The sequence below is a fragment of the Cibotium barometz genome, chromosome 22 (genome assembly GCF_041138505.1).
Source record: "Cibotium barometz isolate CiBa-2024 chromosome 22, ASM4113850v1, whole genome shotgun sequence".
Taxonomy (NCBI): Eukaryota; Viridiplantae; Streptophyta; class Polypodiopsida; order Cyatheales; family Cibotiaceae; genus Cibotium; species Cibotium barometz.
In genome coordinates this window covers 27,798,526-27,825,755 of record NC_141067.1, presented here as the reverse complement: position 1 = coordinate 27,825,755, position 27,230 = coordinate 27,798,526, and the positions used below count along the sequence as shown (strand labels likewise).

The 27,230-nt window shown below is 47.7% G+C and overlaps 2 protein-coding genes and 1 long non-coding RNA gene across 8 annotated transcripts in view; 2 read left to right on the top strand and 1 right to left on the bottom strand.

Annotated features, from left to right (window-relative positions):
- The window catches only part of LOC147626487 (uncharacterized), a 376,917-nt gene that overhangs the window by 148,176 nt on the left and 201,511 nt on the right, over positions 1-27,230 (top strand). Inside the window, exons 1-3 of one of the 5 annotated variants that reach the window (XM_086816554.1) lie at positions 1,696-1,894; positions 2,089-2,202; positions 2,323-2,685. The exons of 3 other annotated variants lie outside the window; for them this stretch is intronic. In XM_086816554.1, the coding sequence (XP_086672680.1) occupies positions 2,328-2,685 (358 nt within the window). In that variant the 5' untranslated portion in view covers positions 1,696-1,894; positions 2,089-2,202; positions 2,323-2,327. One more of the 5 variants, XM_086816555.1, reaches the window with a different exon arrangement.
- Positions 1-27,230, bottom strand: part of LOC147626488 (uncharacterized) — a 235,916-nt gene that overhangs the window by 99,141 nt on the left and 109,545 nt on the right. The window lies entirely within an intron of this gene.
- LOC147626490 (uncharacterized) lies at positions 10,622-11,357 on the top strand. Its single transcript, XR_015268599.1, has 2 exons — positions 10,622-10,697; positions 10,843-11,357. It is a non-coding gene; the product is annotated as an uncharacterized LOC147626490 (long non-coding RNA).

Here is a 27,230-nt window from a genome sequence, read left to right as displayed (position 1 = left end):
AAATAAATCCTTAGTAATGGACACCCATGTGTATTAGAGTAAAGAGGTAGAGGGTTAGGTAGAAATAAAATGTTCAGACCAAGATATTGCCAAGCTGAGTTTCCCACCTAATCAAGTAGAGAATAAATTTAATTGCCCATACCAATTGTGGTATGAAAATACCAAGTGTGGTATTCAATGGAGTAAAATACCAAGTGTGGTATGTAATTTAATTGCCCACACTAATTGTGGTATGAAAATACCAAGTGTGGTATTCAATGGAGTAAAATACCAAGTGTGGTATGTAATTCAAGCCATTTATGGCTTAATGCTTTGATAAATTGATATGTGTGTGTGTGTGTGTGTGCGTGCGAGAGAGAGAGAGAGAGAGAGAGAGAGAGAGAGAGAGAGGCTTACATGTGTGTGTGTGTGTGTGTGTGAGAGAGAGAGAGAGAGAGAGAGAGAGAGAGAGAGAGAGATCCAAGAGAGAGAGAATAATAAATACATATGCAATGATGAAGATAGGATTTTCATGTTTCAACAAATATTGGAGTGGGGTGGCCCTTTAATTAAAAGATATTTTGTTGTCATTAGTATTTTGACACAATCTAAATTTAATTAAATATTATACCTGGTGGTGCTTGTGGACTTCGTGCTAGAAGAGATTCATGCTGTCGCTTACCTTGCTATAGCATAACCTTAATACCATTTTCTACAAAGGAGACGGCTTGTCTGAGAGATGAAGCTAAAAAGAAGCATGTAGAGCTAGCAACTACGAATGGTATCATTGAGGTTTCCAAACATTATCTCTCATTAACATTTGGATTGAAGGAAGATTCAATAACTCTACATCAGATAGTTGGTGCTGAGACTAACGGCCTTTCATTTGAGATGCCAACTATTAAAAGAGGAGATGAAAATTTCTTTCAACTGGACATTCAGTTTGGGAGAACCTTTGTGGTTAATGGACACAAAATTCCATCACAAGTCTCCACAGATGACCTACTGGTTGATGCTAAGGGGACTGAGGATAGAGTAAAACTGGAGCCCCTTTTCAACATCGAGACCTCAGATACAATGAGTGTTGTTGAGATGTTGAAAATTTTGCCTGTGCAGAATTCACTCCAAATCACATTTGATCTGATCAGAGAAATCCGTCAGGTTGAAGAGCTCCCTACAAGATATAATGGGAATATAATGTTTGAGTTGCCATTTGCCAAGGCTAGTAATAGAATGGTTGGCCTAGAAAATAAATTTGATGGCCATGTGTGGACAGATGAAATGACAAGCAATGTTTCCAGTTTCATGGGGACAATTAGGATTAGAAGCTGTGGGGGTATTTAGCGTGCTCTAATGTACTGTGTGATGGATTGAAGAGGTCAAGGGAGAATAATAAGCCGCATTGGATTGGTCGTTTGACAAAAGTTGGTCCTACTGGGAGAAATGTGGAAAGCTATGATACTTTGAAGTGCTTTTATTGCTCAACACCTCCCATGTGCTTGGTGATGTGCTTCCCCTCTGAACAAATAGGGAAGAAAGTAACACGAGCAATTCTATACACTGGCTCTGATATGCACCTTGTTGCATCAGGAATCACAAGAATGGCTCTAGATGAGGTCAAGGTCAAAAAGAGATGGTACAATAAGATTTTTTGGGTAGACCGAAAGCCATGCAACATAAATTGGCTAAAGAGATTCTTGTTGAGTCAGCCATCTTTGGAGATGGGATAGTTGGAAAGAAGCTATCTGACAAAGATTTGGGAGATATACTACACCTGCTGACGGGGCTGCCAACGCGAGCCCAAGTGGTGCCTAAAGTTGGACAGCCAACATTTGCTGTCCAACATTGGGCACCCTTGCACTCCTCCAACAGCTTTTCTTCCCGCCATCACCTTCACTCGTGCAGACTGACAATAGTAACCTTTTCAGCAGCCTTTTTTTTTTTCCAAGCGAACGTTGCTTTTTTGTTTTTTCCCAAGTGAGGGTGTGTGTGGTTGGGCAACGTATTTTTTTGAGTACCCCAGTAATGGGCTGCGATTGGGGCGCCGTGTGTAAAAAAGCCTAACTTAAGCTGAGTTGAAACTTGAAGCTAACACTGTGTCTGCTGCAGCGTGCTGTGTAACAAGCTTGAGCCGGCTACTGCCGCGCCATCTCCTCGTCCTGACTCCCAGCCTGCCCGCAGCCCTCCTCCCACTGCCCAGTGCCCAACCTCTGTAGGTTACAGGTATGAGCTGCAGCCTGCGCTTGAGAGAGAGAGATCATGCGTTGTGAGTGTGCGTGTGTGTGAGAAGAGAGAGAGAGAGAGAGAGAGAGAGTCAGTAATGTCTATGTCTGTAAGCTGCAGCATCAATGCCGAAGAAGCAGTACCTACGTGTGAAAGATCTAAGGACAAAACAAAAGCTGAGCATTTCAGAAAATGTATTCACTTGCAAAGTCAGAAGGCAAAGTCTCATCTGCTTCGCCAAAGGTCGGCAGACATCTGACATGGTCTTTTGGTGTCCGGCTGTGAGTCCTGGTCCATTGGAGGAGTTCCTCAACGTGATAGAAGAAGGCGCTCTCATTGGTATCGATGACATGAACCTTCCTGCCTATGCGGATGCACTAACAATGTTGAAAGAAGAGTATGAACGTCTAGTGGAATCTAGAATGAAGATGGCAGAAAGCCTGCTAGAGGAAGAAAAGCCAGGAGTATCAACTTCAAGAGCAGGTGCTTTGTTTGTGAAGTGCTTTAATTTGTAGTATTGAGCTTAGTTTAAGAATTAAGGTGTTGTAAAATTCTCTTATTTTTGCTTGTTTAGGAGTTAGGTGAATGTTTGGTTTTTAGTAAAGAGTTTTTGGTTAAGTATGGTAGTCTGAACCATGTCATGATGAATAGCCCCCTCCTAACCCCCCTCCCCCCCCAACACACACACATGGATCGTGGTGATGACCTTGGAGTTGGACATGCGAGTAAAGCCGACTAGATAGATCCCCCACTTCAGATGTGGTTGAAATGGAAGCCCAAATGCTTCGTGTTACATGCACCACCTCTCGACGCGCAGGTTACCGTCACCAGCAAGGTGCATGTTAGTGCACACCACAGTACCTAGAAACCTGCTTGCATTTAGGCCACTTTTTAAAGTTGCCCTATGCCGTCTGCGAGAGTCTCTAGGTCTCTAGACGAGCCACATAGGCATCCATTCAGAATCTTAGAATCATGAAATTTCATGTAGAAAATAAGGGGTTTTGATACTTTATAGGTTTGGGGTCAATTTCTCACCAAAAGCACTCATTTTTGGTGAGTTATTGATTTTCCAGTTTTTGATTTTTGATCTTGCTCGATCTAGAACTCAAAAACCAAACCTGTATAAAGAACCCTTTGTTTTTCGGACTCACAAGTCAAGAACTCAGGGGGTGATAGAATTGCTTAAGAGGCAGTTAGCAGCAACAAGCCTTGCCGTACCCGTCGAGCAGATGAAGAGTAACATTGCGGGAAGACGAAGGGTCATCATCAAGTAGCTTGCACTGTTACAACATTCTCTTTGCTTTCAGTTTACTATGCGTACACCCTCAAGTCAGCAAGATTGTGTCATCGAGGGAGGATGAAGGGTCATCATCAAGTAGCTTGCACCGTTACCAACATTCTCTTTGCTTTCAGTTTACTATGCGCACACCCTCAAGTGAGCATGATTGTGTTCTTCAGTTACGGTTCTCTATCAGTGGTGGATAGAGTAGTTTCATCGGCTGTGTGTTACACTTTGCATGCAGTTACAGTTTGAACGGACTCTTACAGCTCTTACTTTTGAGATGACCGGCTTGTATAGTTGAAATCAGCCTCAATAACTTGAACGGGTGGTGGGGGATCAAGAACACTTCAAAAAATGAGAAGAACACGTTAAATAACTTCACGAACACTTGCACATGGGAGCTAGCATGCTTCTGCATTAGAGATACTAGCCTCAAACCTTGGTGCCCCTTTCGGTATTACTTTATATTTATGGCATGCTTACTGTACAACATGAGGTTTCATGCGAGATTTGATGTGCTACAATGAGGGTCTCACCCTCCTTTTATTCTTTTTGGCTAAAAGTGTATTGCTAGCACTCAAAAATAAAATTGTTCTAAAAATAAAGCACTATTTGACATCTCACATCTGAATAGCTGAAGAGAGAAATTACCTCCAAAGTGAGAGAAATGAAATGAAATGTTATATTAACGTCTAGAATGACCTATGAGACCAAGATAATACAAAATAGATGGTCAGATTATACAACTCTCCTTTCGCCAGCGTATCTATCACTGGCCGACCGGACCAGTGCTTGGGCTGCTAGTCTTTTGGACACTTAGCTCATGATTGGCCTCACCCTACTCGACGCCCCAGATAGCAGGCTCAGGCACAGCATCCGCGTCGCACTTCGCAGCAGCAGCAGCCGCGACCCCTTAGTAGCCGTGTGCTACCCACCCCCCGGAGACAGGGGGCTGGCGCACAGTTGATCGTCGTCATCATTTTAGGGCACCAGTCACTCGGGATGCCCCACCCTCTTCTAGTGCTCAGAGATAGTAGCAGCAGGTTGCCCCTTCACTTTTCATTGTGTCAGAGGAGGGTTCTCAGGAGGACCTTTGCCTTTCCTTGGTTCCTGCTTCACCGCAGGAGGTGCACGTTTCGGCTCCTCCTCTGGGACCTCCTATACCTCCTCCTTTTGCTGGGTTTGGTGCGATGGATACAGAATTTCCAGTACTTCCTTCTTCGCCCTCTCGGGCCTTGGTGCTCTTGCCAGCCCCGAGATAGGCACCCCCTGTGGGGAAGGAGGTTTCATAGTTATTTATGGACAGTGCACCTATATCATGGCGTTTTTGATTTGGCAGGTGTTAGTGCGGATGACTCTGGCCCTCTTGAGATCCGAGTATACTGCTCTCGTCATCAGACCCTGCTTGCTCCATAGTGTGAGAGGATTCCTTTCCTCTCTTTCCTCCTACCTTTCACTGGGCAGCAGGAGGACTAGTCAGAGGATTCGGCCCTTTCTTTCACATGCACTCAGATTTTGCAGCGTCTCACTGGGCACCTGCACTTGTAGCTGATATCTCACTCTTCCAGATCACCCACTGCATTGGTAGGGCGAAATGAGAGAATGGTCTTTGTAGATATGTCTTACCAGTGCTCTTCTGTTTTGCAGACTCCTGGTCCCCTCCCTCGAAAACTCTTCAGTGGTCAGTGAAGAGAATCTGCAAGGCCCTCAGATGCTCTCAACCATATGTGTAGAGATGGTTTAGCTCGACACTTGATTTTAGACCTGGGGGAGACATCTTTCTGCTTCCTCCAGACTCAGGGAGGTTTGATCAGCTAGTTTCTCGGCCAGAGGCCAAGCGCCAGCGGCCCAGCGCAGTTAGATGTATGCTCATTGTGGGTTACTAGATGTATGCTCATTGTGGGTTGCCAATGATGTATGCTTGCTGTGGTCTTTACTGTTATGATGGACTTGCATATTGTCACTTGGAACACCAATGGGTTACATAGCTCTCGCCAGTGTGGTGCGAGGAAACTTCTTTTGAGACAGGATTTGCACAGATATGTGGCTGGTGAGGTGGATGTTTTATTTGTGCAGAAGCACAAACTCTCCCTGGCAGACACACAATCCTGTGGGAAGATTCTCCCAGGCAACTCGAACACTTTTTGGGAGCCTGCCACGGGAGTGATGTCTTGCAGTGGAGGTGTTGCTTCTTGGTGGGCCCGCGCTGGATCTCGTGTTAGGGACCACGGGACATTGATTACTGGTAGATGCATATGGGTTTCGATGCAGATTGGTGATCAGTTGATTGGTTTATTATGTGTTTATGCGCCTACGGATGCTCGTCTGAGAGCAGATTTCTGGCATGAGATTGTGGATGTATTGCCACCTGTGGACTCTTGGATAGTGGGAGGGGATTTCAATAACCTTAAATCTCCCTCTGACTATCGTGCTGACACTCCTCATTTGTTTGAGATTGCTACAGTTGAGATTGATGCTTGGGACAGGTTCCTGTTTGCTTTGAGACTTTCAGATGCGTGCCATGAGTAGTCTTTTTTCTGCACACAAAGGGTACCTTCGATTTTCATGGGGTTTTCGTAGACAGGCCAGTCGGCTATTGGAGAGATTGGATCGCTTCTACATTGGTGCATGGGCATCTAGGATTGGTGGTTCTATGATGATATGGCCAGGCACTGCGCTTTCAAATCATGCTCCTGTCTCTATCCGCATTGTAGCTCAGAGGCCGGATGCTCCTCACTGGGGTTGCAGGATTCCAGATGTGGTTTTGTCTTCTAACACTTTGCATATCCAACTGGAGGACATCTGACGTATTTCTCCTGAGGTCCCCCCCTTAGACTACGCACATTTTATTTTGGATTGCCTTGCTGTCTCTAGTGAGACGTGTCGTCATCATGCGATTGCGCGGAGACGTTTCTTGACTGCCAGTGAGCAGGGCCTCCATATTTGCCTTGCCTCTATTCATCGGCTATAGGAGCAGCACTCACAGGATTCCTATCTTGCTCAGGAGGAGAGTGAGGCTAGGGCAGAGCTCTCTCTAGTTTTGGAAAGAAGGGCTGAGTTCACTTATCATGCTTCGGTCTCTCAGTGGATTACCAAAGCTGATACTATGAACAAGGACTTCTTTGCCACCTTTCAAGAGCGCCCCTCTGGTTCTTGCTTGAGAGCCATCAGGCACTCGGATGGGGTATTGTACTCACAGCCCGATGCAGTTTTAGCCTTGGCAGCTGATTATTTTGAGACTCTTTTTTGAGATTGCTGATGCTAGAGATGAGGTCTGGTCTCATGTGCCTATGGTAGTCACCCCAGACATGTCTGCTTCCCTTATGCGTCCGTTCACGGATATAGAGCTTCGGGCTGCAGTCGGCTCCTTGGATGCCTCCTCTTGCCTAGGAGATAATGGTCTCACCGGGCAGTTTTTTCTAGAGTACTGGGAGTTGCTGCACCGACCCTTGCTCCTTGGTTTACAGCAAATGTTTGATACTGGTAGCATGCCCCCATCCTATGACATCTGGATTGATTGCACTTATCCCCAAAGGGGGGGACCCTACTTTGCTACGATAGTGGAGACCTATTACTTTGCTTTCCTCCTCCTACAAGCTTATGGCTCATTTGATTTCGGCTCGGTTGAAGCCTTTTATGCCTTTACTCATTCATGGATCTCCGACAGCTTTCATACAGGACATGTGCATACTTGATAATGTGTTTACTTTTTAAGCTGCAGCCGAATGGGTCAAGTCTTCTTCTCAGCGTTTGGTAGTCCTCCTCGATTTTGAGAAGGCCTATGATAGAGTCGGCAGGGATTTCCTAGAGGGTACCCTCGCCAGATTGGGCTTTCCAGACGGATGGATTAGAGGCATCTCAGGTCTCTACCGCTCCGCGACCAGTGCGGTCACCATTGGAGGTTTTGTTAGCTGCCACTCCTCCTTGGGCAGATTGGTCAGACAGGGTTTCCCTCTTGCTCCTTCCTTGTTCTTATTCTTTGCAGAGGCCCTGTCATCCTATTTGTGCACTCAGTCCACTCGCATTCCCGGCTTGCATCTGCCGATCGCTGCGGGGCAGCAGACTGAGCTACTGGATTTAGAGTAGGCAGATGACACTCTTTTGATCACGGAGTTCTCTGAGGATACGCGTGATAGAGTACGAGGTATGATTGACAGGTTCTATGTTGCTAGCGGCGGTCGTGTCAACTGGAATAAATCATCGGGTATTCTTGTTGGCACAGACAACAGATGGATTCATCATGGTTGCAGCCTGGTGAATCATGCAGATATTTGGGATTTCAGATTGGCCTGGATGTGAGTCCGCCCAGCAGTTCTTCCCGGTACTTGATTCCATCCGCAAGAAGCTCACTCATTGGCCAGCTTATCATTTATCTCTGGCTAGATGGGCTCTTGTGGTGAATCAGGTACATTGCCTCGTGTTGGATGCTGCACCCTGGTGTGATCTCTAGGCTCAGGCGCTTGGTGCGCAACTATTTCTAGACTGGATCTGATGGTTCCCATGACACTAGAGCTCGGGTTGCTCGGCACACATGCATTTTGCCTCGGTCGCAGGGAGGTTTGGGTATCATTGATCCTGATATACAGAGTAGAGCTCTTATTTATCATTCGGGGAATGTTCCGTGGGAACGAGCCTTGGAAATCTTTTCTTCGCCATGCAGTTTTGCACTCGACCCCCGCTAGGGGAGGTGACTGGGCTCCTTATAGATTCATTTTGAGTGATGCAGCTCTCACGATCTTACTTCTTGCGTTTCATTCTCGGGTCTGGCATGCTCTGCGCAAGTGCATTATTCATCGGCACTCGGTCCTTACAGAGGAGATTGAGCGTCGGCCTCTCATCTGGAATCCCAGGGTTCTAGATGTAGAGGGTCGACAGTTGGGCTTACGTAATCACATAGATTGGGCAGCTTGGGCCAGGGGCCCTGCGGCATCTTTACAGTCTTGGCTGGCCGCTCGATGCCTTGATACAAATTTGATAGCCACCACTTACTCTATTGGCAAGGGTGTTGTTTCTCATATGCAGGAGATTGATACTGCTATCCCACAGCATTGGATTGAGGCAGATCCTCAGATGGAGAGTCAAATCTTTTTTGGCAAGGTGGTGGGCTTTTTCGAGACGACAGACTCTCTGCCATCCTAGGCCCGTCATGGTGATATTCTCTTTGCGGTTCTTCATGATTTCAAATTATTGCATTCAGATTCTGCCTCCCCTTTGACCTTTGCGATTGGCATCGCATCCACGTTGTTGGTTCCAAAGGCAAGGTACAAAGAGTTGATCCACAGATTGAGCTGGACGAGATTGTTCTTTGGACATTGTTGTGGATTTGGGAGGGGTGTCCATTGTCTGGGTTGTCTTGGGATCCTGGAGAGTGGTTATGGCCAGCTGTTCTTTCATCAGACCCTGTAGTTTCCTTTTTGGAGTACTCAGTACCGATTGGCAGAGCTATATTTCTCACACATGACTACAGGCAGCTATTAGAATGCGCTCATGGCTGCATTTTGGCCTTTCCCATGCATTCACATGTAAGTTCTGAGTCAATGTGGATGGTAGCTCATGCTGGGTTGGCTATTGGGACCTGGTCAGCACAGATGGGTCATGCTTCTTCTTGTTTACGTTGCATCGCTCACTTGCCAGAGTCACACAGACACTGCTTTTGGACTTGTGCTCAGGTGCAGCCGATCTGGAGATCTATTTGCCTACTCTCTCGTGTGGGTGTTTGTTAGGGCTATGTCACGTGGGGTGCAGTCTCCTAGCTTCTGCAGTTCTCTGGCCCACACCTTTTCTTCGAGGGGAGCCTACATACCCCGTTTATTTACTGGCCCTTGCGACTTATTATGGGAGTTCACTTTCCATGATTCCCGTATTAGTTCGCGATGCTGCTGACCAGAGTAGGGAGCCTATTGTTGCCACTATTGCTTTTATCACACTGTGGTGTATTTGGAAGGTTCGATGCATGCATGTTCTTAGTCACGAGCCTTCCTCTGCAGAGGACACCTTGCATATCATTTGGTCCGAGTTACTGCGCTCTCTCTGTAGTGAGTGGGATGCTTCACAGGGGGATTCTAGAGCTACACAACAGCGGAGATTTGATTTTCTTCATACTTGGGGGCGGTCTTCACTGTTCTTTCATTTTGACAGGGGCTTCATGGTATGGCACTATGCTGTGCCAGAGTGGCTGATTCTTCATGCATCACATCAGCCACCTTGATCTTTTGATTTTGTACTTTTCTCTTTGATTTGTTCTGCCCATAGTGCGTGTCACCATTGAGCTATCTAATGGTCCTCTTATCTTCTTGTGTGAGCTTTGGGCTCTGGATGAGCATACTCCGTAGTGGTGCTCCATCGCTAGGACTGGCACGGCGTGATTCGTAGTGCCAGGGACGGGTGGATTGCACACGGTGTATGTTTCTGGATTACCACCGCTAGGACTGGCACGGCGTGATTCGTAGTGCCAGGGACGGGTGGATTGTACACTGTGTGTGTACCTGGAATTGACTTTCCGGTGGGCCTGTTTGTGCCCGGAAATGTCAAGTATTGTGCAAGTACATGAACGGAGATTATCCTTTAACAATGTTGCATTGTGCACTCATGTTTGCCTGCCTTTGAAATGTTTTCGCGTGAACTGGTTTCGTTTGCATGCCTGACATGTGTGTCTAGCTCAGGGGTCGGGGACGCCCTCCCGTGAGCCGTGGAATGCCTTGTCTTCTGACAGGTTTTGTGGCGTGTGAACAGGTGGGAAATCCTTATTTAAATAAGAGTTTTAAGTTATAAGCCTTATAACTTACAGGTTTCATACTTCATTAAAAGTAGGTGGACACTTTATAAGTGTGGGCACCCTCTTTTGGCCTGGGCACCCTTTTATAGCATGTGGGGTGGGGGTTGGCCACCTACCCCACCTACCACACCCAATCTTTTGCATGGGAGGAAGGCGCCTCACTTCCAGCCCTCTCCCTTGCATTTTGGAGGAAGAAAACACAATTGTTGGCTGGGATTTAGAGAAAAACAGGCTGGAGCACTCATTATTCTCATGAAACTGGTCGTACAGCAGGTACAACAGCAGGTACAGCAGGTATAGTACCTTCATTAATTGCTGATTCTGGTCGTACAGCAGGTACAGCAGGTACACCAACAGGTACAGCAGGTACAGTACCTTCATTAATTGCTGATTCTGGTCGTGCAGCAGGTACAGCAGGTACACCAGCAGGTACAGCAGGTACAGTACCTTCATTAATTGCTGATTTTGGGTCGTACAGTAGGTACAGCAAGTACACCAACAGGTACAGCAGGTACAGCAGGTACAGTACCTTCATTAATTGCTGATTCTGGTCGTACAGTAGGTACAGCAGGTACACCAGCAGGTACAGCAGGTACAATACCTTCATTATTTGCTGATTCTGGTCGTACAGCAGGTACAGCAGGTACAGCAGCAGGTACAGCAGGTATAGCAGGTCAAACCAGTGGGGTTATCCGCGTGGATTTAGGACATACGCATTTCCTACAAGTGGCCCAGGTTGTTTCACTCTTCCTACTGGCTGTACGGTGGCTCCAGAAGATTTTCATCGCGAAGAATGAGGAATTCTCCTGCTCTCCTATGTCTGGACTCCTCTTCCATTCACCGAGTCAACTCCGTGAGGGTGCCCCATCGCTAGGACTGGCACGGCGTGATCCGTAGTGCCAGGGACGGGTGGATTGCACGCGAAGTGTGACTCTGGAAGGTGCTATGGACGGGGCAGCCCTTGGTGACTGCAGACTCGGCATCAACAAACATGTTTGGGTTTGATACTTTGTTTTCATTGTGCATTGCTTATTGGAAATCTGGCCTTGGGCCCGTGTACTTGTAACAAATTCTCCCAAGTAATAATATCATTTCCTTGGGGGGGGGCCGGCCGTTCCGGCCTCAGTGTGGTGTCATCTATCTATGCTCAGAGTTGTTAATTACTTTTTGCTATTTTGTCTTGTGCTATTGTCTTTTAAGAGTGTATAATAAAGTGCTAACTGGAGAAGTGAGTCCAGGAAGGGGTGACCCCTGCTTGGGTCTCGTTTCAGTGGTATCAGAGCACGGATCTTCCTTTTTCTACATTGGGAGACGATCCAAAGGCTTCCTGACCACTCTCCATTAGTGACTTTACTCTTATTATGGCTAGCCAAGCAAGTAGCAGGGAAGTGCCAAATTCAAAGGGGCACTCCAGTGGAACACAAGCAAGTGGACGGATGCCTTATGCCCGTGATCATGTATGGTTGGGACAGCCGTCCCGTGGCAAGGAGAAAATGCAGGAGCAAGAGCAAGAGCCAAGTGCCATGAATGCAGAAATTCAGCGTATGCGAGAGCTTCTCCATGCTAGGGAGATGGAATTGGCCAGCCTACGTGAGGACCCACACATTCAACAAGTGCTAGATGCAAAGAAAAAGGAGGCAACCGTCTTTCAAGACTTTGAAGCTTTGGCTCGTGGATCAGGGCTGAAACCTCGTGAGCTAGCTCTTTCATTCTTAGTGGATAAGGGTGATGTATTGCAGGGCCAGGATGGGGAGCTTGTTATAAAGAGATCTCCATTGGTGGACATGCCTGGGATAGCCTCTCCAAAGCTGAAATCTGCTGTCCACAAAGAGGAGCCTTCCATTACATCCCGACGTGATTCTACCTTATATGGGAGGCATAGCCATGCCTATGAAGGTAACATTACTTCTAGAGATGATCGTTACAAGCCTCATTCTTCATCATTGCAGGTTTCTCATGGGCTTAGAGAGCACCGACATCCCCGTACTACTACTTTACCTGTTGAACTCTCCCATGAAGAGCCATTTCTTCATGCTCCCATCTCCACATCCTCTCCGGATCATGCTTATGCTGCAAGAGAAAGTGGTGGGGCTACACACATGCATGCAGGTACAGCACATGGTTCACGTCCACGTATGCCACCTAGGTATGCAGGAGCATCTATGGATGCCAGGGCTGATCCACATGAACGTGGAATCAAGAGGACTCATGGGGATTATGAGCATCATGTTCATAAGCAAAAGGAATTCAAAGCCGGGGACAAATCCGTCAAGTTCGAGACATATCATGGTGAGTTTGATGCTTCCAAGGTTATGTCATTTGTTTCCCGATTTGACATTGCTTTTAGTGATGAGGATTTTTCAGAAAAGTCCAAGGTGAGGCATGCCAGCATGTTCTTGAAGGGCACGGCCGCTCATTGGTGGCTTGCAGAAAAGCTCTCAGGCACTCCCGTGGACACTTGGGCTGAATTCAAAACTAGATTCTATGCCCAATTCTTACCCCCTAATGCCAAGAAGAACATCCGCAAGAAGTGGGATTGGGTTAAGCAGAATGAAGGTGAGTCAGTTCATGCTTATGTATCCAAGTTTTGGAAAACACTCTTGGAAGTTTCCCCTATTATGCAGGTAAATGATGAGGAACGCAAGAGAAAGTTTGAATCGGGACTCCAACCGGTTTACCAATCGGGCTTGGAGTTGTACCCAAACCACACTCTACAACAGCTCATTTCAGCTGCTTTGGCCACCGAACAATTGGAGCAAAAGCTGAAGCAAAATTATAGAGATGGACATGCTCAAAAGGGGAAGGACAAGGCTGTCCCAAATCTGCATAAGGGTGGACAGCCACCAAAAAGGGACTCCAATGAAGTTAAGGGAGCTCCAAAAGCTGAAAGTACCTCAGAGAAGAAGCGTCCCAACAAAAGGCCTAACTATGGACTTACTCCGGAACAAAGGGTGCAATATATACGTGACGGTAAGTGCTTTTCTTGTGGTAGTAAAGATCACATGGTCCGGCAATGCCCAAAGAAAGCAGGCAAAGAGGATGCAAAGGAAACCAAGGTTAATGTGCATATGGTGCCCGATGTACAAGGGGGGACAGCCCATGATGCTTTGGATAGGATGGTATGCAAGGCATGGGGACAGCTCAAAGATCAACCTGCATTATTTATGTTTGATGATTGTGCCACGGACAACTTCATATCATTGGAAATGGCTACAGCATTGGGCATTAGTGTGGATGACATGGGACCGGAGATTGAGGCCGGAAGTGCATTTGTTGGCAAGCAAGTCAAGGTCACACCCCTTATTGGCAAGCTTCGCATGCATATTCAGGGATATTTGGACCATGAGAACTTCCTCATTGCACCATTAAATGGGTGTGATGTATTGCTTGGAAAGCCTTGGCACTCCCGTCTTGATCCTCGCAAGGCTTACAAGACCAACCGGATCACATTTATGCATAGGGGCAAAGAGCATGTTATTGATGCCGGTGTGGAAGGGAATTCTATCCCTATTGTATCCCACATTCAAATAAATAAAGCCATGAGAAAGGGTCTTTGCTCGTACATGATTTTTGTTCGTGATAGAGTACACCATGTTGATCATTCTCTTGATTCTCTCACATGTGATAGGCTGGAATTTTTGAAACAATATGAAGATTGCTTTACAGATTCACTTCCAGGGGAGCTACCACCACCACGGCCGGAGGATCATCGTATAGACCTTGTGCCTGGCAGTTCTCCACCAAATAGGCCGGCATACCGTGTGAGTGCATCACAGCATGAGGAGATCATGAAGCAAGTCAATGAGCTCATGCAAAAAGGTTTGATCCGCCCTAGCTCTTCACCGTATTGCTCTCCCGTACTTCTAGTGCAGAAGAAGGATCTCTCTTATCGTATGTGTGTGGATTATCGGGCTCTAAATAAACTAACTATCAAGAATAGGTTTCCTATTCCTCGTATTGATGATATTTTGGATAGATTGGATGGCTCGGCATATTTCAGCCGAATTGATTTGAAGAGTGGATATCATCAAGTACGGGTAGTACCAGAGGATGTGCATAAGACCGCCTTCAGGACAGCATTTGGTTTGTACGAGTATCTTGTTATGCCTTTCGGTCTTACAAATGCTCCTGCCACTTTTAACCGTATGATGGACAGGATTTTTAGAGATCATCGATCGTTCACTGGAGTTTTCTTCGATGACATCTTGGTTTATTCCAAGAGTGAAGAAGAGCACAGAAAGCATTTGGCCATAGTCTTTGAAGAACTCCGAAAGCATAGACTTCACATCAATGCTAAGAAGAGTGAGTTCTTCCTCTCCGAAATTCATTATCTTGGGCATATTGTTTCTCAAGATGGCATACGAATGGATCCCGCCAAGATTGAGGCTATCAAGAATTGGCCTGAACTCAAGTCAGTGCATGAGGTTCGTAGTTTTCTTGGGTTATGCTCATACTATAGACGGTTCATATGGCATTTTGCTTTGATAGCTGCCCCTCTTCATCAGTTGACAAAGAAGAAAGTCTCCTTTCAGTGGACTTCATTGGAAAGCAAAGCTTTCTATTCACTAAAGGATGCAATCATATCTGGGCCCGTGTTGATCATTCCTGACTTGCACAAGCCATTCTTTGTGGAATGTGATGCTTGTGGAGATTGTTTAGGTGCTGTCCTAAACCAGGAAGGACACCCCGTGGCATTTGAGAGCCGCCGTTTGCGTGATACGGAGCTTTCTTTGGGGATCTATGAGAAGGAGCTATTGGCAGTGATTCATGCATTGACCATTTGGAAGCACTATCTTTTGGGTGCAGAGTTTATGGTGAAGACCGACAACCAAAGCTTACGATATTTTCTCACACAAACTAAGCTCTCAGAGAAGCATATGCGGATGGCAAATTTCCTCTCTATGTTTCATTTTCAGATTGTGCATACACCGGGAAAGAAGAATGTGGTGGCCGATGCATTGTCTCGAAAGCCGTATGTAGCTTCTATCTCAATTGCCTCTCATGGAGACTTGTCGTCTATGCAAAATAAGTACCATATAGATGCTGATTTTTCAGATTTATGGCCTGATTTGGTGGCTGGTCATACTCATGCATCATATGTGATCAAAGATGGGTATCTCCTTAAAGATAATTGCCTTTGTGTGCTCACAGATTTGAGGCAAAAAGTGTTGGAAGAATGTCATGCTCCACCGTATGCAGGACATAGAGGTATTCTACCTACTACTCATATGGTTGAACGCTACTTCTTTTGGCCAGGGATGAGGAAGGACATTGAGGCTTATGTACGTGCTTGCCTCATTTGCCAAAAGGTCAAGTTTGATCGTCAGAAGTCTCCGGGATTGCTTCTACCATTGCCTATTCCCTCGCAGCCATGGGAGAGTATAGCTATGGATTTCATCATGGATTTGCCTCGCACTCAGCAAGGTAATGATGCTATATGGACTATCGTTGATCGGTTTAGCAAGCAAGCTCATTTCTTGCCGGTCAAGAAAACGATCAAGGCAGATCATATGGCAAAAGTTTTCTTATCTCAGGTATTCAAGCATCATGGTATGCCTAAATCTATTGTGGGTGACCGTGATCCTCGAACTACCAGTCTCTTCTGGAGAGCACTTTTTGACAATATGGGCACAAAGCTGAATTTTTCATCCGCTTTTCATCCTCAAACCGATGGTCAAAGTGAAGCAGCAAATTCAGCCGTATTGGACCTTCTCAAATGCTATGTAGCTGATCAGAAGACTTTGTGGGAAAATTATTTGCCACTTGTGGAGTTTGCATACAATAACACGGTGCATGCTTCTACTGGGAAGGCTCCCTTTGAGACAGTTTATGGCAAAGTGGTATTGCCTCCCATCCTACGTACTAAGGATGAGATTTTTGCTGCTGATGACTTTGTCAGGGACTTGGATGTTGCCTTTGCACAGGTACGGACAGCCATAGCCCGTTCTCAAGAGAAGCATAAGAAGGCTGCAGACAAGCATAGAAAGCATTTGGATGTCAAGGTAAATGATTGGGTATTGCTGAAATTCGAAAAAGCTAGACTCCGTAAGAGATCTGGTAAGGAGAGGATGTTTCCCAAGCTCTCATCCAGGTATTATGGGCCTTTCAAGGTCATTGAGCAGATCAATGAAGTTGCTTTTCGTTTAGCATTGCCATCTCATTGGAAGATACATAATGCTTTCCATGTTAGCCTCTTACGAAAGTATGTGGGTCCGGAACCAAGTCTTCCTATCATTGAGGATCCACCAGAAGTGGATGAGTTGGAAGAGATTTTGCAACCAGAGCAGATTGTGTTTCATAAAGAGCGTAAGCTATCTGCAGGCAAGCTTGTAAGACGCTATTTGGTGAAGTTCAAGAACTATCTCCCCATTGATGCTAAGTGGGTTGATGAGGACTACTTCAAAGATTATCCGCAGCTTCTCCATGACTATTTGGAAGCTTTTCAGTTGCGGACAACTGTTTAGAAGACGGGGAGATGTCACCATTGAGCTATCTAATGGTCCTCTTATCTTCTTGTGTGAGCTTTGGGCTCTGGATGAGCATACTCCGTAGTGGTGCTCCATCGCTAGGACTGGCACGGCGTGATTCGTAGTGCCAGGGACGGGTGGATTGCACACGGTGTATGTTTCTGGATTACCACCGCTAGGACTGGCACGGCGTGATTCGTAGTGCCAGGGACGGGTGGATTGTACACTGTGTGTGTACCTGGAATTGACTTTCCGGTGGGCCTGTTTGTGCCCGGAAATGTCAAGTATTGTGCAAGTACATGAACGGAGATTATCCTTTAACAATGTTGCATTGTGCACTCATGTTTGCCTGCCTTTGAAATGTTTTCGCGTGAACTGGTTTCGTTTGCATGCCTGACATGTGTGTCTAGCTCAGGGGTCGGGGACGCCCTCCCGTGAGCCGTGGAATGCCTTGTCTTCTGACAGGTTTTGTGGCGTGTGAACAGGTGGGAAATCCTTATTTAAATAAGAGTTTTAAGTTATAAGCCTTATAACTTACAGGTTTCATACTTCATTAAAAGTAGGTGGACACTTTATAAGTGTGGGCACCCTCTTTTGGCCTGGGCACCCTTTTATAGCATGTGGGGTGGGGGTTGGCCACCTACCCCACCTTCCACACCCAATCTTTTGCATGGGAGGAAGGCGCCTCACTTCCAGCCCTCTCCCTTGCATTTTGGAGGAAGAAAACACAATTGTTGGCTGGGATTTAGAGAAAAACAGGCTGGAGCACTCATTATTCTCATGAAACTGGTCGTACAGCAGGTACAACAGCAGGTATAGCAGGTACAGTACCTTCATTAATTGCTGATTCTGGTCGTACAGCAGGTACAGCAGGTACACCAGCAGGTACAGCAGGTACAGTACCTTCATTAATTGCTGATTCTGGTCGTACAGCAGGTACAGCAGGTACAGTACCTTCATTAATTGCTGATTTTGGGTCGTACAGCAGGTACAGCAAGTACACCAGCAGGTACAGCAGGTACAGCAGGTACAGTACCTTCATTAATTGCTGATTCTGGTCGTACAGCAGGTACAGCAGGTACACCAGCAGGTACAGCAGGTACAATACCTTCATTATTTGCTGATTCTGGTCGTACAGCAGGTACAGCAGGTACAGCAGCAGGTATAGCAGGTATAGCAGGTCAAACCAGTGGGGTTATCCGCGTGGATTTAGGACATACGCATTTCCTACAAGTGGCCCAGGTTGTTTCACTCTTCCTACTGGCTGTACGGTGGCTCCAGAAGATTTTCATCGCGAAGAATGAGGAATTCTCCTGCTCTCCTATGTCTGGACTCCTCTTCCATTCACCGAGTCAACTCCGTGAGGGTGCCCCATCTCTAGGACTGGCACGGCGTGATCCGTAGTGCCAGGGACGGGTGGATTGCACGCGAAGTGTGACTCTGGAAGGTGCTATGGACGGGGCAGCCCTTGGTGACTGCAGACTCGGCATCAACAAACATGTTTGGGTTTGATACTTTGTTTTCATTGTGCATTGCTTATTGGAAATCTGGCCTTGGGCCCGTGTACTTGTAACAAATTCTTCCAAGTAATAATATCATTTCCTTGGGGGAGGGCCGGCCGTTCCGGCCTCAGTGTGGTGTCATCTATCTATGCTCAGAGTTGTTAATTACTTTTTGCTATTTTGTCTTGTGCTATTGTCTTTTAAGAGTGTATAATAAAGTGCTAACTGGAGAAGTGAGTCTAGGAAGGGGTGACCCCTGCTTGGGTCTCGTTTCAGTGCGAGGCCATTTGGCGGTCTATGGGATACAGTACGACATAATATAGCCTTGGATACTCCAAAAAAGAGAGAGAGAGAGAGAGAGAGAGAGAGAGAGAGAGAGAGAGAGACTTCAAGAACATTGAGTCTCCCCAGGACTACCAGGCGGAGATTGCCCCTGTGTTGACATCTATTGCGCAGTTAGAGCAGGATGCTTGGGAGAGATTTTTGTTATGTATTCATGCTGTGGATGCGTGGCATACGCCTTCTTTTGCACACCATCCCCGCTCCTTAGGCTTCTCATGGGGCTTGCGCCGTCAGCAGGGCCGCTTACTGGAGAGGTTGGATAGATTTTATATTGGAGATTGGGCATCTTTCTTGGGTGGCTCCATCTGCATTTGCCCAGGCACCTCGATATCAGATCATAGTCCTTTATCTTTGGATATTACTTTTGCGCGCCCCCTTGCAAGGCCGCGGGGATCTAGGATTCCGGACAGATTGCTCTCAGATCCTGATTTATCTGATCGTATTTCTCAGATATGGAGTGCTGATCCTATAGCACATGACCCCCTGCACAGTACACACATGTTGAGTTTCTTGCCACCTGTATCACAGAGTCGAGTACATCTTGCAGGGAGACCACCTCCGCTTGTCGTCGTGCGGTGGCCCAGCGTGTGTGCTCCTTGGTTGCTCCTTTAGCTTCGGTCCAACGGCTATTACAGTCCCATCCGGGTGATGCACATTATGATGGTACCCATGCTGAGATTCTTGCAGAGATTCGGGAGATTCAGGAGAGACGATCTGAGTTCTCCAGTCACATGACAGCGGCTCGTTGGATAGCGCTTGGTGACCGGATGAATAAAGACTTCTTTTCTGCACACAGGGAGAGACCCTCTGGTACTACTCTCCGTGCTGTTCTGGACAACCAGGGACTTTTGCAGACACACCCAGACCGTGTTCTTGACATTGCCACTTCCTATTATGAGACTCTTTTCAGTGCTGATCCGGTCACAGTTGAGATTGAGGATGCCAGAGATACTGTGTGGTCTCATACGAGACGCTCTGTCACTGCTGATATGGCCCGCACTCTTTCCTCGAGGTTTACAGTGCAGGAGCTACGAGAGGCAGTGAATGCTCTTGATCCCGTTTCCTGCCCGGGAGATGACGGTCTCACCAGACAGTTCTTCGTCACACATTGGGATGCTATCTCTGGGGTTCTGCTTCACGGCCTACAGGAGATATATGATTCGGGTTCTATGCCACGTTCTCTTTGCTCAGGACTTATATCTCTTATACCTAAGGGAGGGGATACCACACTTTGCGTCAGTGGAGACCTATTACCCTCCTCCCGATGGTATATAAGATATTTGCGACTATGCTGGCAGCTCGGGTAAGACCTTTTCTTCCTGACATCATTCATGGATCTCAAACTGCCTTTATCCAGGATCGCAGCATCTTGGATAACATCTTTTGCTATCACCAGGCTGTTGAGTGGGCTCGCTCTACTAGCACTCCCCTTGCTTTGTTGTTTCTCGATTTTGAGAAAGCCTACGACAGGGTGGATTGGTCTTTTTTAGAGGGGACTCTTTTGCGCATGGGATTTCCGCAGCAGTGGATCACTGGAGTCTCTGCTCTTTACAGGTCAGCATCGAGTGCAGTCACTATTGGGGGTTTTGTTGGCAGATCTTTTGACATCTCTCGCTCAGTGATACAGGGCTGCCCGCTGGCAGTTTATCTATACCTTTTTGTGGGCGAGGCGCTTTCGGACTTCATTCATGCACGTCAGAGAGATATACAGGGTGCACGATTTGGTTGATCAGGAGTATGCTGATGACACCCTATCGATGGTTCTTTATGCCTTTGCGACCCTTGATGCGACACGCTCAGTTTTGGATGTTTACTGCTTGGCCAGTGGTGCCCGCATCAACTGGCACAAATCATATGGTATGCTTGTTGGTTCAGATGATGCACCGACCTGGGGTTTGGCAGAGGGGTTTACTTGGCTGCAGCCAGGACAGTCTTGTCGTTATCTGGGTTTTCAGGTTGGATTGGATATTACGTCTCAGCAGCAGTTTGATCCGGTTCTGCAGTCACTTCGTCGGAAGCTATGCCATTGGTCAGCTTAGCATTTATCTCTTGCAGGACGGGCCCTTGTGGCCAACCAGGTCCTCCTGGCCTCTGTTTGGTACATTGCTTCTTGCTGGATGCTTCATGCGGGTGTATTGCAGCAGGTGCGACGCCTGATCCGCAACTTTCTATGGAGTGGTCAGGATGGCACTGTTAACACCAGAGCCAGAGTTAGTTGGGCGACGATTATCCTGCCCACGGCAGAAGGAGGCCTTGGTATTATTGATCCTGAGATGCAGTGTCGTGCTTTACTTACCAAGTTTATTGTCCGTGGTTTGTTCCCTGGAAATGAATCTTGGAAGATGTTGTTCAGATCAGTGTCGCACTCTGTGTCACCTCGCTTAGGTACTCGAGATGGTCACACTTGGTCTGTTGGCATTCGCTATATTTTTTCAGATGCGCCTTTGCAGACAGCTCACCTGTCTCCCTTTATGCGCTCTATTTTAGACATTTGGTCTTCTATGCGGCAGAGTTTGCGGAGGCGTCCTCTTGCTTCATTACCAGAGATTGAGCATTAGCCTCTCATTTGGAGTCCCCATGTACTGGATGAAGAGGGTCGTCAGCTTGGACAGAGGACGCACATTGACTGGGCTTCCTGGGATCGTGGTCCTGCTGCTTCTATGTATGTATGGTCCCAGACACGTCAGCTCCCAGCGGATCTTATTGCGGAGGAGTTGTCCATTGGCAGGGGTGTTATCCCTCGTTTGGCCGAGATTGATGCAGGTATGCCTGAGCTTTGGGACAGCGCTGTTTGTGGCTTACATGAGATGCCGGAACACATTGGCTGGTTATGTATGTTTGGTGATGAGGGCACTCCATCTCTTGTTTGGAGTTCACACTGTCACTATCCTATGCTGTTTATCCCTGTGGGTGTCCCGGACTGCTTTGGTCATGTCAGATTACAGTATCATGGTTTGGGATGCCTGGAGGAGTTGAGGCAGTATGATTAGACTCCCATTCGTGTGGTGGGGTCATACAGAAAAAGGCGGGAGGTGGATCTGTCTTTTCACATTGACATTGCCCCCAGCTGGCGATTATGGATTTGGGAGGGACGCCCCCTTTCGCAGTTGTATTGGGACCCTGGAGAGTGGGAGTGGCCAGCTGTAGACCCAGGGGCTCGTCATGCATCTTTCTTTGCATACTCTGTGCGCATCGGGAGACATTGCTTGCTTCGTCGTTCATTGCATAGACCGACTCGCTTAGGCACATGGCTGCATGCTGGTCTCTCTCATGCCTTTTTGACACAGTTCTGGACTTCCATATGGAGTTGGAGGATCTCCCGCAGGATCAATTTTTTCTTTTGGATGGCTGCTCATGCGGGTCTTGCAGTCTCTCTGACATTGCTCTCTTAAGATTTCTGCAGTAGAGAGAGTGACAAAGAGAGTGGCAGTGAGAGTGGTTTTCTGCTATCCTTGGCCCCTGGCATTTCCTCTCCGCAACTTTATTCAGGTTTCCCCAACTAGGATGGCGTCTACGCCGGTAGCGAGTTTCCACCAGAGTTTCCACCAGGAGGCCCCCCCACCACCTCTTCGCCAGTTCGTGATCCCGGAAAAAGTGATGGATGGAGCGGACGCTTCGAGCCGAGTCCTCAGAGAGACAGCAGTTGTGGGGCGCATTTCAGGCCGCGCAATCACCCGAGCTACTTTGCGTGATCACCTGCAGGCTGCTATGGGGACCCACCAGGGCCGGGTTGTGGAGGTTTCTTGCCTAGGCCGCGGGATTTTCATGGCCTTACTTTCTGACTCTGCGTCAGTGGCCGCTCTCTGTGCAATTGCTCCCATCTTAGCTGGTGGCCGGGCCTTGTACATCCTGCCCTGGTACCCTTCCTTCACTGAGGACGAGTTTGAGGCCCGACAGATTGCTCCTCGGTTCCCTCTCACAATGTTGGCATAGTATTTAGGCCAAGTTTAGCACGAATCTTACTCCCCCTATATGCATGCCTTGGGCCCCTTTCTCATCAGGACTTACTTGTCACAGCGCTCAGCTCGAGTTAGTGCTGGTTTTCAGTTTGTTGGTGGTGTCTCTGCACCTATGCGCTCTTTTGTTCTACCTTTTGGTGGGTCGGAGGTATGGTCAGAGGAGAGTGCTACAGTTTGTTCGTACCCACACTCTGGCACAGTTGCAGGATTGGCTTGGTACTCATCTTGACGATGGCTGGCTGGAGTCTTTGGTTCCCCACTGCTGTGGTGCCATACAGTGGTTAGATGCAGAGTCTTGCTTCTGCTTGCCATTGGTGATCTTCTTACAGGACTCCTTCTCGATGCCCTCCTCGATGAAGATTTGGGGCATCAAGAGGGTAGCTACAGCCTTGAGATGTACGCAGACTGTGGTTAGTCAGTGGCTTGCTGATGTACATTTCTTTGCGGAGGGGAAGAGGATTCCCTGTCTTCCTCCACAGGATGCTTCCTTGGAGAAGACAACCTCTTCCAAGAGGCAGAGATTGTGATGCAGATATGTTTTGTTCGCCATCTTGCAGGCATACTATGTACACTTTTGTGGATGGATGCCATGCTGGCTTATGGGATGTATTGTCTTATGGTTCCCCAGATTGTGATGCTGTCAGTTTTGCTAGCCATCTTGTAGGCACGCTATGTACACTTTGTGGATGGATGCCATGCTGGCTTATGGGATGTATTGTCTTATAGATGTACAGTTCTTGCTCTATTTGTGGTGCTATGCATATCTTATCTTGGAATGTTAATGGTTTATGCACTTCAAGGATAGTTGGGAATAGAGCCTCCCGACTCAAGAGAGAGATTGCCAGTGCCATTCCTTCTCCTGTGGACATTTTGATGTTGCAAGAGCATAAGTTAGCACACCCCTATGGCCGTCTCTTGGGCACTGGGTCTCGTACTTACTGGTCACCTTCTATTGGGGAGTCTGGTCATAGTTGTGGCGTATGCATTTCAGTTAGCCCGGCCTTTGTAGCCTCAGTGTGTCAGCATGGTATTTTAGTTCCTGGCAGGGCTATGTATGTGATTGTGAGGATTGCAGATACTCGGATTGGCTTCTTATCGATTTATGCGCCGACTCATGCTCGATCTAGATCTGCTTTTTTGCGCCTGTTGGTGGATGCCCTGTCTCCTGTGCTTTCGTCAGTGGACTCATGGGTTGTTGGAGGAGATTTCAACAACATTGAGTCTGCTCAGGACTACCAGGCTGAGGTTGCCCCTGTGTTGACTTCTATTGCGCGGTCAGAGCAGGATGATTGGGAGAGATTTTTGCTATGTATTCATGCCGTTGATGCATGGTGTACGCCCTCTTTTGCTCACCTCCCTCGCTCCTTGGACTTCTCCTGGGGATTGCGCCGTCAGCAGGGCCGTTTATTGGAGAGACTGGATAGATTTTATATTGGATATTGGGCCTCCTTCTTGGGTGGCTCCATTTGCATTTGGCCCGGCACCTCGATGTCAGATCATTGCCCTGTTTCATTGACTATTACTTTTGCGCGACCCCTTGCAGTTCGGCGGGGGTCCAGGATTCCGGATAGGTTGCTTTCCAGTCCTGATTTATTTGTTGGCATTGCTCAGATTTGGGAAGCTGATCCCATACTGCAGGCTCCTACTGCACAGTTTATGCATGCTGAGTTTCTTCTCCATTGGCATCGGTACAGTGGCTTTTAAAGTGCCATCCGGGTGATGCACATTTTGCTGGTAGACATTCTGAGTTACTTACAGAGATTCGGGAGGTTCAGGACAGAAGATCGGAGTTCTCCAGTCACGCGACAGCGGCTCGTTGGGTAGCGCTTGGTGACCGGATGAACAAAGACTTCTTTACCGCGCAGAGAGAGAGACCATATGGGACTACTCTCCGGGCAGTTCTGGATTACCAGGGACTATTGGAGACTCACCCAGGCCGTGTTCTTGACATTGCTACTACCTATTATGAGGATCTCTTTAGTGCTGACCCGGTCACAGCCGAGGTTGAGGTTGCGAGAGATACTGTTTGGTCTCATACGAGACGCTCAGTCACAGCTGACATGGCCCACACTCTTTGTTTGGAGTTTACAGTGCAAGAGTTACGAGAGGGAGTGGATGCTCTTGATCCTGCTTCCTGTCCAGGGGATGATGGTCTTACCCGTCAATTTTTCATTACACATTGGGATGTTATCTCTGGGGCTTTACTCAGAGGACTATAGGAGGTATACGATTCGAGATCTATGCCACGTTCCCTTTGCTCAGGGCTTATATCTCTTATACCTAAAGGAGGGGATTGTGCGCTAGTGGAGACCTATTACCCTCCTCCCCACGGTATATAAGATATTCGCTACTATGTTGGCATCGCGATTGAGACCTTATCTTCCTGATATCATTCATGGATCTCAGACCGCTTTTATCCAGGATCGATGCATCTTGGATAACATCTTTTGCTACCATCAGGCTGTTGAGTGGGCCACATCTACTGGTACCCCCCTCGCTCTCTTGTTTCTCGATTTTGAGAAAGCCTATGACAGAGTGGACTGGTCTTTTCTTGAGGGAACCCTTTTACGCATGGGATTTCCACAGCAGTGGATCACTGGAGTTTCAGCTCTTTATAAATCAGCATCTAGTGCAGTGACTATTGGGGGTTTTATTGGCAGATCCTTTGACATTTCTCGCTCGGTGCGACAGGGATGCCCCTTGGCAGTGTATCTCTACCTCTTTGTGGGTGAGGCGCTCTCTGACTCCATTCATGCACGACAGCGAGATATACAGGGTGTTGCTTTGCCTCTCGCGGGTGAGCGTGATTTGGTTGATCAGGAGTATGCTGATGACACTCTGTTGATGGTTCTTTACGCCATTGCGGTGCTAGATGCTACACGCTCAGTTTTGGATGTCTATTGTTTGGCCAGTGGTGCTCGCATCAACTGGCACAAATCATATGGTATGCTGGTTGGATCACAGGATGTACCGACTTGGGGTGTAGCAGAGGGGTTCACTTGGCTACAGCCAGGACAGACTTGCCGGTATCTGGGATTTCAGGTTGGTTTGGATATTACACCTCAGCAGCAGTTTGCTCCGGTTCTGCAGTCGCTTCGCCGGAAGCTATGCCATTGGTCATCCCAGCACTTATCTCTTGCAGGACGGACTCTGGTGGCCAATCAGGTTCTCTTGGCCTCTGTTTGGTACATTGCTTCCTGTTGGATGCTCCATGCGGGTGTGATGCGGCAGGTTCGTCGCCTGATCCGCAACTTCCTATGGAGTGGTCATGATGGCACTGTTGACACCAGAGCCAGAGTTAGCTGGGCGACGATCATACTGCCTATTGCAGAGGGAGGTCTTGGTATTATTGATCCTGAGATGCAATGCCGCGCTTTACTTACCAAGTTCATTGTCCGTGGATTGTTTCCGGGCAATGAAACTTGGAAGACGCTCTTTATATCAGTCTTGTATACAGTGTCACCGCGCTTTGGTACCCGTGATGGTCATACTTGGTCTCCTGGTATTCGCTACATTTTTTCAGATGCCCCTCTGCACACTGATCATCTGTCACCATTTATGTGCTCTATATTACAGATTTGGACTTCCATGCGGCAGAGTTTGCAGCGTCGTCCTCCTGCTTCATTGCCAGAGATTGAGCGTCCGCCCCTCATTTGGAGTCCCCATGTCCGGGATGTAGAGGGTCGTCAGCTTGGACAGAGGACACACATTGACCGGGCTTCCTGGGATTGTGGGCCAGCTTCTTCTATGCTTGTTTGGTCTCAGTCACGACAGCTCCCGGGTGATTTTATTGCGGAGGAGTTCTCTATAGGCAGAGGTGTACTTCCACGGATGACAGAGATTGATGCAGCTATTTTAGAGCTTTGGGACCGTGCCATTCGGGGCTTACATATGATGCCGGACCACATTGGTTGGTTATGTATGTTTGGTGATCAGGGCACACCATCTCTTGTTTGGAGCTCTCATTGCTATTGGCCTATGCTATTTATTCCTGTGGGAGTGCCTGACTCCTTCGGCCATGTTAGATTGTAGTATCATGGTTTGGGATGCCCGGAGGAATTGAGGCAGTATGATTGGACACCCATTCGTGTGGTTGGTTCTTACAGGAAAAGGCGGGAGGTGGACCCATCTTTTCACATGGATATGGCCACCAGTTGGCGACTATGGATCTGGGAGGGACCCTGGTGAGTGGGAGTGGCCTTCTGTGGAGCCGAGGGCTCGGCACGTATCATTTTTTGCGTATTCAGTACGCATTGGGAGGCATTGCTTACTCCGTCGATCGCTGCATCGACCGACACGCTTGGGTACATGGCTGCATGCTGGTCTCTCCCATGCTTTCCTTACACAGTTTTGGACTTCCATTTGGGGCTAGAGGATCCCACGCAAGATCACTTTATTCTTTTGGATGGTTGCTCATGCGGGTCTTGCAGTTGGCACATGGGGTGCCTTGATGGGCCACGATCCCATCTGTGTCCGCTGTGATTTGCATGTTTCAGAGTCTCAGGCCCACTGCCTGTGGTCCTGTCCAGCTGCCTTATTTTTCGAGGGAGAGGATACAGATCCTGTTCTTATGCTTACAGCGATGGGGTATTCGCTGGGATGCCTTAGTATGATTCCGCCAGAGTCACGACAGATGGAGCATTGGCACAGGGACGATGTCTTCACTGTGATTGCTGCGATTGCGATGTGGAACATTTGGAG